Genomic DNA, 15,109 nt, shown 5'->3' on the forward strand with positions numbered 1-15,109 from the left:
GTACTTAAATAACTAATTTTTAGCAATGACTATTGATATTGTACAAGTACAGTAGATACAGTACATCAGACATTTCATGTAGTTGGTTTATGTATAGATACATCCGTTAATGGAGCATCCATTGTAGAACCAACTTATAAATTATGTTTCTGCTGAATGTTCTATTAAAGTAGTTAGGTGACTGCTCTATTAGAGTATCTCGATCTGATTCACATAGCGTTCCATTCTTGTATCACAAATTGCACTAAACCAAAGCGAGGTAAATCGGCTGTGAGGTGTAATAGTTGCTGTACTTTAGCAGGAGATAGTAAGGGAGCACTGTTACCTCTCTTTCCCCCCCCATGTCGCTTCTGTTCTAATGTCTATTTCAGCCCTTTGACATGACACACTACATATATGTACACATACACTATATAACAATTTCTCAGCTAACATCATCGTTCCCTTTAGAGATGCTACTATTCGTCATCTGGTCCATCCTTTATGTACTGTATTGGATGACAGTATAGGCTGTGCACTGTGGTTTGCAGCTAGGGGGTGGGGCTCCTTGCACCCCTCTATGCAGCCCTTCCAGTCCTCAGCTAAGGTACTACTACTGTGTTGACACATTGTTACCCATTGATATAGTAGTATATGGTGTAGTGTGTGTTAGTTGGGATTGGAGCTGATGAGCAGCTAGCTGGGTATGCTAGACATAGGACAAAGTACAGGTGTGTGCATGTGGGTATTTATGTGTGTTGTGTAGTGTGTGTACTGTTCATTAAGATTTATGTATTATACATTGCTACTTATGAAATATACGTCATTGTTTTAATTCTCATTTGTACTACAATATCTTGTGTGCAGTTGCTACTGATCTCATGCTATAATAAAGGACATTGCGTTCGTTACAAATAAAGTTTACCATTGCTTGTTTTTATCATGGTTATACATAAATTGCCTCTCTGTTTTCACTCAAGGCTAGTGCTATTATGCTAGTGGATTTACCTGTTCATGGACAGTCAGAGTACAATATAACGGTCGGCCATCGGCCATTTTCCGACCAAGTGTTGCTGTTGACCGATCAATGTAGCCGTTGGTCGGACATTTGTGCCGATTAAATTTTTCACAATTGTAATTTTTTATTAGTCTTTATAACATGCATTATTATAGTTATTATTATTATCGTATCGTTACGTTTCCTTACCGAAGCTATTTAATCGCTGTGTTTGTCAAAGCAGAAACTCGATGCGCATGCGTAAGCTAGAGCACTGCACCTTGTGTTTACCCCAGTTATCGATTGTGGGTTACAGTCGATGTTGGAAGAAGCGATCACTACACTGACTACACGAGTGGCGCTTTCCAGGAGAAGAAAAGAAAGTGATATTTGCAAAGTGGAGGTACAATATTAAGTATAACATGGCCATTTCGTGGTTAGAATATGTAGAGAATGCACTGGCTGGAGAGAGTGGAGGTGATAAAAGTTGTTCTGCACACGCAGCAGGTTCGAGAGTAAGTTGCAATTCACAAGAGAAATAGCTAGTTGGATAGTTATAATTCAATCTGTGTTGACTCAACACCACTTGTAACAAAGAATTTAGCCCAGCTAACTCTACAAACTGGCTGTACAATAATTATATACATTGATTCATATATTGTTTTTTGTAAAACATGTATGCAGCAATACAAATTTTGTATGTGTATTACTAATAAACACAATTAATTCTCTGTAAAATGTACATGTGCATAAAGTTGAGTGGTAAGTAGCTGAAAGTGGTCTCAGATTCAATCTCAGAGTGATCCTTGTTCAAAACTCCCTGGGGGGGGGAGGGGGGGGGCATGCCCCCAGACCCCCCCAGAGGGCTTATGCTTCGCACTGCGGTAGTACACTTCTATCTTATGGCCATGCAATTTCAGAAATGGCCAATCAAATTTACTTTTGATTGGCCATTGTGTCCGAGCAATAATTTTTCCTTATATTGTACACTGAATGGTGAACCTTTCTACATAGGCATAAGTTAATTTCTAGGTCGTGAATTTTTTTTTGCAATAAAACTATTTTTTGGTTAGTCTCACCCCATAAAAACAAAACATTTTATCATTAATAATTTACCTACCTGTAGTAGTTGCTGTCCAATGTGATGTTCCTGCTGTCAAGTGCTATATTCAAGGCTATATAAAAATTGTGGCAGTAATTCCTTTATTGCTCTATGTAACAGAATAGTAGCAAAAAATGTGAGAAACATGTGAACATAGCAGCTGTTGCAGAATATTCCCAACAGCGTTCTGTAGATGCAGTTTTATTTCCTGGCTACCTGACCACTGTACTATTGACAGGTGTTACTATTGTGTACTACAGGAACTATGGTTGGGAGGGACTGGTTGCTGAGGTAGAGATGGATGTGAAGAGGATATCCCATAGGAACCTTGGTAGAGATGACAGGTCAGTTTGTACATATGTAAGTCCTGTAGCCATTCTCTAGTTTTAAGCCGCTACCTTATTATAGTTATAAGTCACTACCCACTAGTTGTAAGTCACTACCTACTAAATATAAGTCACAACCCACTAGTTGTAAGTCACTACCCACTAAATATAAGTCATTACCCACCAGTTATGTCACTACCCACTAGTTAGTCACTATCTACACAACCAATTCACAGGTGTATTGGTGATCATGGCCGTGAAGCAAGGTTTCCTTTCCTTGATGAAGAAGTGGTCTCCTTTCTACAGTCTATTCCAATGAGTGATAAGGTGAGGTTACAACTCTAGTGTACAAATCAGATCTGATGATGCTGCTGACCTTTGGAAGCTTTACCATTTTTATACTTTTAATAGCACATTCAAATGGTCTGGTTTACATTAAAATGACACCGGGTCATGATAATGCTTAGTAATGTTCTTCATGTTAGGTTGTGTCTGCCTAGGGTTGGGAGGTATTTAGGTATTAGTAGTAAATCAAGATATTTTTCAGATACTGAAGTGGTTTTCTAAAAATACCAAATACCGAATTTGATGTAGTAATTAATTTTTGGTGGTTTAGTGATGACCATACTTACGTGAAGTCAAGCCTCATACAAACATGTTTACGCTGTAGACAAGCACAGAGCTATGAGTGCATGTTGAAGTATTCACTATGGTTTTTACTTTTTGGGATACTTCAAAACTGACTTGGTGGCACAATATTATTGTTGTTTCATTTGTTTCTTTTAAAACAATGTGGGTATAAGTGCAAATCATAGCTTATCCATATTTAGTGATACCGAGGTATTTTTCCTAATACTGTACCATTCTTCAAAAATGCAATACTGCCCATCTCTATGTCTGCCCTTTGATCACTTTCAAAGCTATGTACAAAAATGTGCACTATACTGACCAATAGTTGTCAATTCCTTCCTTCAAGTAGTGTACCTTATATAGACACAGCAAAATTTTGTCTGTTTATACAAATAATTGATCATAACTCTGCCAAGCTTCATCATCACGATGTTGACAAGTCAGTTTCCTGTGATCAGACCTTTTTACAGTGAGCTCCTCTCAGAAAAGGTCAATACCATATAATACTGTAGCTTTTTTTATGAACTCTCATGCAAACCACTGATACTAATGGTGGAAAGATTTCATTACTTGAAATAAATTTGTATGGCTTACAGTGCCAAGCATATGTACAATTTTTTGCAGATTAGCAAGTTTCAATGGTTTTATTTGAGTCTTATATAACATAGTATAGTAGTACACTCTTGGTTATCTGAAATGACTGCTTTATTAGAGTATTTTGTATACAAGTGTATGTTCTATTAGAGTATTTCAACAGCTCTGAACATGAATGTATGTGCTTCAGTTATCTGAACAATTCACTTATCTGAACACTTTTACCATCGTCTGAGACACATTGGGGTTCACTGAGGGTCCACTGTATTAATTTTGAGGACATTATATTATGTCCCTCAGAAATTTGTACATATTGCAGTCCCTGCCCTACGTTGAGTATTACTCTTAAGATTCAATACGTGAGTGTTAAGCCTGTTATGATTAAAGGAGAGATATTTTGTAGAAACCGAAAAAACCCATCTCTCAAAAATTTATAGTATAGTATTGCGGCTTGTCAATTACTGTGTATACTGTAACTACACCCTAAAAGAACTAGACCACTAGTAGCTATTGTGCTATTGTTGTAGGTTGATTTCAGTCTACCTCGTGGAGAAGGGGAGAAATGTCTACTAAGAAATGTAGCTCGGTTGCTAGGCTGTACAATGTCATCACGATTACCAAAGAGAGCCATACAGTTTGGATCAAGGATAGCAAAATTGGAGGGAAATAGCAAAGAACTTGCATCAGATGTGTGTCATCGACTAACTGACAAGTTACAATGATCACAAATTATTTTAATGTGCTGTATACATACAGATATTTGAGGGACGAGTTGCTTGGCTGTCCATGAAATTTTCATCCTTGAAAATGAACGATTATCAGGGTTCGCTCTATGCTTTCTAATAGGTAACCTCAGTAAAGAACAAGTGATCCTCAAGTACAAAACCATGAAAATCCTGAAATTTGTCAATCCACCAAAATTACATCCCTCCAAAAATTTGTACAACATATATGGTAGTAATCTATCATTGAAAATTGATTATGTGATTGGGCGTGTGGGGACTTAAAATTTACACACTTAGTCAAACACTAATATTGGCTTTGTACTAATAGAACTATGTACGAGTTATTGCACAGATCCAGCTGTTATCTGGACTATTTTAGAGACCTGAGGAATCATCAAGGGCGAAGCCTGAGGTGATTATTGCCAGGACACATATGACCCGTTATGTGATGGAGTATAGTTCATTCCCACATGACCAGTTTTAGCATGATTTTACTCAAAAAGCCATAAAAGTGGAGTATTCAGAATTGTAGAATGAAGTGACACATACAATGGTGAGAAGATTGATATGTTTAACTGTAAACTCATTATACTACATGAGTGTTAACAAAATGCAGAGTGTACATGCTATCAGTATTATAAACATATATAAATCTATTCATGTACTACATCACTAAATTCTACCATATCTACAGTTGAGTGTGTGGTTACAGGATGTTACAAAATGTGGAACAAATTTCTACTATCTAGTTGAACAATTTTAGCTATTTACTGACAGCTTTTTTGCACATTGGGCAGACATTGCTGTTCTCTTGAGAAATGAACATTTTAACTTTGCAATCTTCACACAGACACTCTTTGCCTGCCATGTATGCACAGTTCTGCATACAGAGTTCACAACAGGAATTAGTAGCTTTGTTAACAGTTTTGCAAGCACACTGCCAAAACCTGTAATCCTTTGCTTCAGCAGGTCGTGATGATTTGCTGTGGATCGGAGACTCTGAAGAGCTAGTGTTGCCACGAGGTTTATCAGTAGCTTTACCATATGCTGTAGACTGAGTGTCTGCTAGTTTATGATAAACCTCGTCTCCTTTGTTAGAAGGTAGCTGATCACGTGGACGTGACCGATGATAACCATAGCTGGTTGAGGGAGCAGATTCTGTCATCACACCATCAGTGGATCTTAAAGTGATAGTGTCAGCCTGTAGTAGTAGTAGTAGTAGTATAACATACAGTATGATAGGGAGTGTTGTATAGGGATCATGAAAGGCTTGCACTAGCCCATAAAAACAATATTGACCAGAAAACAACCTCACAATATCTTCATGGCACCATGGCAGTATTGGTTAAGCAAAAATCACCCGGAATTCTTTTGTGAGGTAGCTACAAATTTATTAAAATGTTAAGTAGAATTTTCTACTGACTGATAACTACTATTGTATGTTTATGCTGAGCTGAAAATTAAATAAAAAGCCTCGGCTGATTATGCAATGTAAAGCATAATAGACAACCAAAAGTACCAAGCATTATTTATGGGCCTTATCTGCAATTATTCACAACGCAAAGATGGCGACAAGTGTGGGAGTACTTGGTACAGAGAACCATTGGAAGGGATAACGTTTTGATATGTTCCATCGAGATAGCATGAGAAAACTCTGGTGAGACTTACTAACTACCTTCTGATGTAGGGGCATATGTTTTCGCGCTGTTCGAAACTTCCTTTGCTTTCTAAAGCGGACCTAGGGCTATTCTAGAAGTGCAAAAATGTGTGCCCCTATAGTGGAAGACAGTTAATGAGTCTCACCAGAGTTTTCTCCTTGTTTCTTCACGGAGGACATCTTGAAATGTCATCCCTTCCAATGGCTCTCTGTACAAAGTACCCACACTCTTGTTGCCATTTTTGAGTTGTTACGTAATTGCAGATAAGGCTTGTAGGGACAATTTTCAAAAATTCTTATTAAAATACATCATCATGTACGTGCCCAAAAGAAAGCCAACAATGAACACAATTCAGATTGTTGCTGCATTTTATAAATTAATTGTTTATCTGATTTCTTACACTATACAGTGGAACCTCTCTTATCCGGGTGGTCTGGTACACACTACTGTCTGTATCTCAGAAATGTCCGTAACTAAGAATAACATGCTATTATGCTAAAGTGACTAACTTAAATACAAGTAATGTTGTTATTGCTATCAGTTAGTGGTATGTAGTTTAGTGGGTAGAAGGGGAAGTCACTACAGAACATTCATGGTCACTCCCCTGGGCTGTAAAAATCCATTATCACCTAGCAACCAAGTGGTAGTTATTATTAGTAGAATAAACAAGCCACCTAACAGGTAAATAGCAACCTTTAGGCTTCCTCCTTGTGCTTTCATCTAAACCAAACTTCATTATGGTCAATAAACTACAAGCCACATGACCAATTTGGGCTGTCCAGACAATGGAGGTTCTACTGTACTACAAGATTGAGATACTCTAATAGAGCAGTCATTTACTAACACAACATTGATATACTCTAATAAAACAGTCAGCTTTTTGAACAATCCTTTGAAAGCATGATATTGAGTGACAGATAAGTGAACAACTGGAGCCCATTGATTTATTAGGCCACAGCAGAAATTTATTTATTATGCTTTTGAGCAGTGTTCAAGCCTGTTGTGCCCAACACTTTTGGCTTCTCTAGGAAAAAGATGCTCAGATCCACTATACTACGCATTTGACCTGCTGTTATAACATTTCAAAATGACATTTTATGTTACAAAATGTTTGGTTTCCAATTAAAGAACTCTGGTACGATTTTTCCCAAACTTTTTACGTGGAACTAAAACTGCACAAGACCTCTCTTTGCTGTCACTACTAATCATCTGAAATGTTATACAACCCATGCACCGCTGTGGACGCCATATGGCGCATTTGCTCTATAAACGCTCTTAGTAGTAGTAATTTTTAAACAGGAGGTCCACTCAGTAACCAAATACTGATTTTTAGTGGAGCCCTGTGAGCAAAACAAGAAAAGTACAAAACAAATACAACTATAGATACAACACCAAATATAATAATTATACATGTAGACACACAAAGCCAGTACAAACAAATAATACTTAGCTAGTATTGATGCCAATAACATTTTTTGAAAGAAGAAAGAGAAGTAGCCTCTACAACAGTCGAGTGTAGATTGTTCCACAGAACACCACACCCACAATATTAAAAGGCAAAATTGGTATACACCCTGGGAATAATGATTAGTATTAATATTTAGGTAGTCTGTGGCTTTCATTGTGTCTTCTAGTAGCTAATGCACTTACTCTAAGATGGTCATACCCCTACACAAATGGGAACAAGGATAAATGGATCCCTCGTGCACTAATGTGTGTAATGTTACATGTAGTTGATGAATTTGTGGCCTTGTGTAATTGCTCTTCTGGTGGATATTTTGAAGTGATTCTGGTCTTAGAAGGGAAAGAAAATGGTAAGGAGATAGATTAGACACGTTTCAACACTCTACTGAGTGAGTGGTTTTCACTTCTTGTGGGTTTATGCACATGCATAGTTGTTCAAACGTCTGAAAACCAGACTTCTGGTGAATCAATTTGATCTTCACTGTAAGACTGTTTATGTGTGTTAATTTGCTGGCTAACAAGTAAGGATTGTTGGCTGATTGATGTTTTAACTTTGTGGTTATATAACTACATAGGGGTTACCATTAAGTAAACCATAACACCACAATGGGATTCACTGTTTAATCGTGATTAATATTATATATAGTTTTATGGGATTATGTTGTATGGTATGTGAGATATAGCATACAGTTTGGAATTTCCCAGAAATGCAGCGGTGAAGGGGGATAATTAAAAATGAGACATTTTCTTTATAAAGAGTGGCTGGATGTAACTAGTATTAGCTAAATTATATAGCTTCTTTTATTTTTATATTCACACCCTTGCCATGCCCACGCAGGTTCTTCCTTAGGACCATACACGTGATCGCATGTGACCGAGGACTATCATACTTTCTGTAATTTACGTACTTTCATCATTTCATAATTGATGGTTTTCTCTCTACTCTTTTCGCAGGTATTAGGTCATCGTGATTAATAACATTACTGATGCCTTTGAACAAGTGTGACTTACGGCTACAAGCTACTAACTTGTAAGATTGTTATACCATTACAAATAACAGTGAATGAGTAACATCAACAATAACAAACCTGAAATCGTGGTGGTCTTCTTTGTATCATCTGAGTAAAATAGTCACTTAATATCCTCTGGTCCTGTTGGGTGTATGTAGTAGATGTCGTTTCTCCTTGCGAGGTGTTCTAATGAAGAAGACAAACCTTCAGCAAATATGTACACACAACACATAACTAATCAGGGGCGTACGCAGGAATTTTGAAAAGGGGTTTCCACTACAGCTAAGTGACAGTTATATTAGAGTAGTTTATATTGCCTGACTCTTTATTAGAGTATCTCAATCTTTTCACCAAACACATAATTCAGAACAATGCTATAGGTGTTGCTATCATGTGAGAAGTTATTATTTAACTAAATAAAAGTTTTAAATGTGTCTTGTTCCATGACAGATTCCAGATTCTGCAAACCTGAAGTTTCAATTTTTAAATGTTTCAAAGTACTGCGTAAAATCCAAAGTGGTTTCCTGAAACCCGGCCTGGAAACCCCCCTCCGTACGCCCCTGCTAATATATCATTGATTCTACATTGTTAGATGTCACTTCGGCCATTTTGACATTATGCGTTACAAGTATACCCTGTGTCCCATTTCAAGCATACCCTGTGTCCCATTTCAAGCATACCCTGAGTCCCATTACAAGCATACCCTGTGTCCCATTACAAGCATACCCTGAGTCCCATTACAAGCATACCCTGAGTCCCATTACAAGCATACCCTGTGTCCCATTACAAGCATACCCTGTGTCCCATTTCAAGCATACCCTGAGTCCCATTTCAAGTATACCCTGTGTCCCATTTCAGTGGAAAGGTGTTGATTTGTAGTAGCACATTAATAATGGGTCTGTGTTGCTTAACACATACAGTAATAAAACAGAATCATCTGTAATATTTGTTGTAACATTCCTCCAACAGTAAAGTAAGCAGTTCAGTGTAACGGGCAGAGCATTAGTAAAATGGCTACACTCAGTACATTGCTTAATAGTACAGTAGTAAAAATATAGCCTCACACGTTTGATGCCATTCTTTCCTTGTTAGATTCATTAATCATTAATAACAAGAGTCCATAATAGACAGGAGAGTGTCTAACTCAAAGGTAAGTACATAGCGGTAATTGTCCAGTGTGACCACATTTTAGCCATATTCATGTTAAAGAAACCTAGTGAGTTTTTGATAGAAGCCCTTGACACTCCTTCATAGCAAGGCTTCTTTGAAATTATGGCTAAAATGTGGTCAACCCCTGTGGAGTTAATTAACCAACACTAATCAATAAAAAAGTGCAAAGCAAAATTTTTCTGTACATTTGTTTGTGAACTTTTTTTTATAACAAACTTTTGTAACATCACATCGAAGAAAAGGATCTGGTGGATGAGGATTTTTTGTATGACAAAATGAACATCCTTATTCTAATAACCAATTTGCATATAGTTACACAATCCTATACACAGTTAACAACACATAAAGCTAGATAGCTTTCTTTGGCTGTTTGGAGGTGTGGTATGATAATTATTGTATTAAGTGATAGGCAACACAAAGCCATTGGTGTGATACCACAAATTGGCACCTTGCACAGTCAGTAAAAAGACAATGACACCATGATGCATTCATTGTATCCAGTGCAAAAGCTGAAGTGATGTCCAATAGTGAATAAAATTAGCTTTAGTCATTATTGATTTACTTTCTTGTCTGAAGACATCAGTTAGTCCCACTTATCTGAAAGCAACAGTTATCAGCCAGAAGAAAAACCCATATAAATCAAACACTAGCTTCAATACTGATACCTTCACATCACCTTGGCAGCATTGGTTAAGTACCCAAAAATCCATTTATGTGACTGCAATAAGTTAAGAATGCTGGTTTCTGATCAGCATTATTCATGGGAATGTCCAAACCTTGATTATACCTTGATACAGAGAAATGCAATTTATTGTGAGACAAAAATATTGACCCCTAGTTTACTGGTACAAATACTAAATGTGACTGGATCTGTGAAAACCCGACACAATTGTGCAAGCCTAAATTTACAGTATAAAGCATTGAATACATTGAGTGAAATACTTGCGTATTATTGAAAAAATCCCATTAATTTTTTGAATGTCTCTTTTTTAATGAAGGAAGGGACTAACAATAAAACTCTGGATACCATCTTATTAGCCTGCTCAAGAGGAGTTGGAAAATGTTTCATTGCAGTAGACCCAAGGATACATAAGTTATGAGCATTTGTTTACGTCACATTGAAACGATCTTACACGATCGATTTTTCTTCACGAATTTCACCTTTGTATACACTGAAGAAGGGTGGGTAAAGGAAAAACTTACCCAGTAATTGATTCCCCTGTTCATGGTGAACATGATGGTGTAACTCCGTACCTCAATCCGTTGGTAAGTTACAACCGTTTTTGTAAGCACCTGTAATTTATTTTCCCAATACTTGCTGTACAAATCGATTTGTTCTTGTTACTTTGTAGGGCTGTAACTCCCAAAGTTATTGGCATATGAGGCTGAAACTTTGCCAGAGGGTACACTTGGCTAAGTAGATTATAAATATTTAATAAACAGGAATTTGAAAAACGTGCGATTGTGTCGGGTTTTCGTAGATCCAGTCACAAATGTCTCAAAAGATACAGTATCATTGCATAGTTGATTGCTGGAAGGTAATTGTTGCTACATGTAGCCTACTGTGTAGCCTACAAGGGGAAAATTTTTAGCTGATTTTGCGGTTTTGGGTGTTATCAGTGAAAATTTTACCCTTGAAATATTTAGGCTATACGGTACTTGGTATAGCCTAGTGCAGGGGGTAATGTTGTACAGTGCAAGGTCTACTCTACATACCCATTTGTTAGATTCTTTAGGACTGTTCATCATTGACCGTTGGAGTTCTTGTATTTGCTTGACCTTTTCTTGTAATAATTTGCTTTTTTCTTCAATTTCTTTGTCCTTTCTTTGCAATAATTTGTCTTTTTCTTGTAATGTTTTGTCTTTTTCTTTTAATATTCCATCTTTTTCTATAACAGTTGCCTCTATCTTCGTAAGAGCGTCTTTTAATTTCACGTTTTCTACTTTTCCTGTTTGTACTGCATCAAACAGTTCAAGACTGTTAGCTGTAGCAAAAGAACTTTGACCATCTATTGAAGATTTGAGATCCTTTAACTCTCTATTCACAGCTGATATGTGGGGTCGCTTCTCTGGTAGGTTGTCTAGACATGACTCTACCAGTTGTCTGAATGATGAATGGGCAAAAGAAAGGAGATATTCTTCTCTCTTTTGAACCTCAGTTAGGACGGTTATACCACCTTCCGGTGAACAATCCTTTGGTTTGGGCCATTCATGAGACATGATGTGACAAGCAATGCAGCCAAGAGAGAATATATCTACTGGTTTCCCATAATGAGGTTCACGCAGGAGTGCTTCAGGTGGCATAAAGTGGAGGGTACCACGTGTCTGTGTGTGTGTCTTCATTTTATTATTCTCTAAAGCTTTAGCCACTCCAAGATCACCAATCTTAGCTATGCAGTGATTCGTTAGAAGTACGTTATTGGAGGAGAGGTTTCTATGGACAATACTCTGTCCATGAAGGAACTCCAGTCCTTGAGAAATATCAACCAGGATGGATATCTTGAAGTGAAGGGGCACACCGTCTTTCTCTGACTTTTCTAAGAATGCCTTCACACTGCACTCCATCATTTCCACTACAAGCCATGGTAGTTTAGCCTCAGGAGTAGGACAGTGAATACCCAACACCTGTACCACGTTAGGATGATGTATTCTACTAGCGTTGACCCACTCAGTGAGAAATGACCTCTTCGTTGCTTCAAGTTCTTCAGGAGTGACCCCGTCTACTAAATCGGGGTGAATTTCTTTAGCAGCACACAACGTTCCGTAAGCATACACTGCAATAACTTGTCCATATGATCCTTTACCAATTATTCGATCAGTAGTTGTGACTTCACGTAATTCTATCAGTTGAGATGAATCCATGTTAGAGACTACTTCAGTTTCGTGCGAACTGACTTATTTATACAACTAGACGTGCAGAATGCGAGAGGTAGGTATGATCATACGTTTATAAAGTAACTCAAGTTTTATATCAGGGTTGAAACTGGTTGAAATCTGGTCATCCGGGACACGTTTTAAATTTTGTCCTTGCAGTCAACACGAAATTTTTTTATTGCATCACGTGCATTGGTGTAATTGGACAAATTAAGCTTCAACAGTCTACAGTATGGATATTGCAAAATCACTATAGCATACAAGGCCTAGGCACTATAAAACCTATAGCTGCACTGTGTGGTCTCCTGATTAAGCACCACTGAATGTGGTAATGTTGCCCGGATCCCAGTTAATTACAAAACCAGTATAACTTACTAAGATATAGGTACAGATTAATTATAATAATTGTCTATTTGATCATGAAGGCTGAGAAGCGTAGTATTAATGACAGCAAATGGCTGCAATGTAGGCTTTGCTTTTCACTTTTAAGGTCCTCAGTGATGTGCTTGAGCGGTCATCGCTCTTCAAATCGCAGTCCATCAACATCAATATTGATCTGGCCTACTCCAAGGGTCACTTGGAGTCTGGTGGCCTTGTTTGACTGCTGGTATTTCCAGCTGTTCAGCACTTTAACACCTAGTGCTGGGGGTGGTGGCAAGGGCAGTCCATCTATCCCAGGCCAAAAAAGAGAAAAGAATTTGATCATGAATGAATTGACTGATGTCGTTGATTCTAGGGGTAAGACATTCTTATGATAGCTCAAGGAAAAAGCTATAATAGATCTGTTGCGTGTATACATTAGCAAAATCACAAGTGGTGGTGAATCCTTGTTGCTGTATGGTAATTTGGAATTTCATTGAGAGCTGTAAGATTGCTAAAATCTGTTCATCGTAGAACTGCAGATCTAGAGTATATAGATAGCTATGATTCTGTATGAGCTAAGAGCCGGTAATAATGACTGTTTGGAGGAACTGAAGTGGCGTATGCTGGAGTCATGACAACAGTGTCAGAGTATTCATTGTTATGGCTCATTTCATTTATTTGACATAAACACACTCTAACCAATTCAGTCACCATTTTGATATTACCATTAATTCTACATGATCTCTTTCTTTGATTTTGAAGACTCAATCTTCAATTAATTCTTTCAGATATTCAGCTCATCATAATATATATGAAAATATATCCCATATCTAATTATCATCAGATTTTTTGCTGACTACACTCATACCTGTTTAATTGTTTTTAATTTTGGTTTTGTAACTACTTGTTGTCATGTGTTTTGTACTTGATACAGTGGACTATAAACGTGTACTATAGCTACAGTTATTATATTGCATGTGCTGCACATGTACAAATCAACCACAGCAACCACGCACATTGGACTAGAAGTGGAAAATGAAAAATATGTTTTCAACAAAACAAGAAAACAGTTTAGACCACATCACACAATACATTAAAAATGTGAGGGAGGTCATGCATGTGACTGCTCTATTAGAATATTTTGATTGTTTGGTGCCTCTTGCAAATAACTATCTTGCATATCATCTTATCTACAACTCCTTGAATAGGATTGGAGATGTTAATACAGCAAGAAAAATACTACAGATCGTCCATGTAGTTGAGCCGCACCCACTTATACACATAAGAATACTGATGAATAAAATTTGTCTGTATATGTCCTGAATCTACACATTTAACTATAGCTTGTAGTAGTACAAAGGAGAAATGTCATTGTGGACACCTGACTTGCCCATGATCCCATTTGTATTAGCACACATGCGCTGACTAACTGATATTTTAGCCTTGACTTGATTTAATCCACATCAAAATTTGGACTGCTATTGGGTCAGTGATGGTGACCTGGTTTTAACCTTGCCATACCTTCTATTTATAATGGCTTGTATTTTGTGTATGTAACTATTTTGTGTATATACTGCCGAGAGTATTTAAGTAAACTAGAATCAGTCAAATGTGGAACAATTTTAAGACCCCTTGAATTTTTGTGTCAATTCCTCCAGTCTGGTGAATTTAATTAGAAGATCATGCACCTATCAGGAAATTAACAACATATATAAATGTATTGTCTAGCTTCTTTTAGTCACCATCAAGATGATTGGGCTCAATATACTATTGTCTTAAAAGGAAACGTCAATGTGAATGCTACAAAGCTACGTAATGTGTATCTAAAACAAAACAACTGGAATTGCAGCTCTTATAGAAGTCGAGAAAAAGTTGTCGCTAGTCCAAAAAGATGTATACAGCTGAATTACGTTCACATGAACGTAGTCATTGTAGCTGTTCAGAGGAGAGCAATTAATTCTCAAGATACCAGCTACAGAGCAATCTTAAAACTCATATTACATGATAGCTAAAATTGATGTCGATGCACAAAATTAATTATAGCTGTTGCTGATTCCCGTAATCAATTGATAAACAACGTACAATAGAAATACAAACTTGTTGTACTGTAAATTCATGACCTATTTATATTCAGCACAATTTAGCTTTGCATATTCCAACCAAAACAAGATCTTTTGAGGCCATCCCTACAAGTTCAGCAACTACTGGTATTGACAA

At 37.2% G+C, this 15,109-nt stretch overlaps 3 protein-coding genes across 3 annotated transcripts in view; 2 read left to right on the top strand and 1 right to left on the bottom strand.

Moving 5' to 3' along the window:
* Window positions 1–4,916, top strand: part of LOC136255602 (asparagine synthetase domain-containing protein 1-like) — a 17,011-nt gene extending 12,095 nt beyond the window's left edge. The window contains exons 11-15 of the mRNA XM_066048403.1: window positions 451–586; window positions 643–710; window positions 2,339–2,422; window positions 2,641–2,731; window positions 4,156–4,916. Of these exons, the coding sequence (XP_065904475.1) occupies window positions 451–586; window positions 643–710; window positions 2,339–2,422; window positions 2,641–2,731; window positions 4,156–4,350 (574 nt within the window). The 3' untranslated portion in view covers window positions 4,351–4,916. The remainder of the gene's footprint in view (window positions 1–450; window positions 587–642; window positions 711–2,338; window positions 2,423–2,640; window positions 2,732–4,155) is intronic.
* The window catches only part of LOC136255469 (WSCD family member CG9164-like), a 109,022-nt gene that overhangs the window by 24,021 nt on the left and 69,892 nt on the right, over window positions 1–15,109 (top strand). The window lies entirely within an intron of this gene.
* On the bottom strand, window positions 4,875–12,698 carry LOC136255603 (probable serine/threonine-protein kinase kinX). The gene is made up of 3 exons (XM_066048404.1): window positions 11,372–12,698; window positions 8,564–8,671; window positions 4,875–5,554 (listed from the first exon to the last, which is right to left on the bottom strand). Exons 1-3 carry the CDS (start codon window positions 12,515–12,517, stop codon window positions 5,117–5,119), a joined length of 1,692 nt encoding a protein of 563 aa, XP_065904476.1. The 5' UTR covers window positions 12,518–12,698; the 3' UTR covers window positions 4,875–5,116.

The sequence above is a fragment of the Dysidea avara genome, chromosome 5 (assembly GCF_963678975.1).
Source record: "Dysidea avara chromosome 5, odDysAvar1.4, whole genome shotgun sequence".
Classification (NCBI taxonomy): domain Eukaryota; kingdom Metazoa; phylum Porifera; class Demospongiae; order Dictyoceratida; family Dysideidae; genus Dysidea; species Dysidea avara.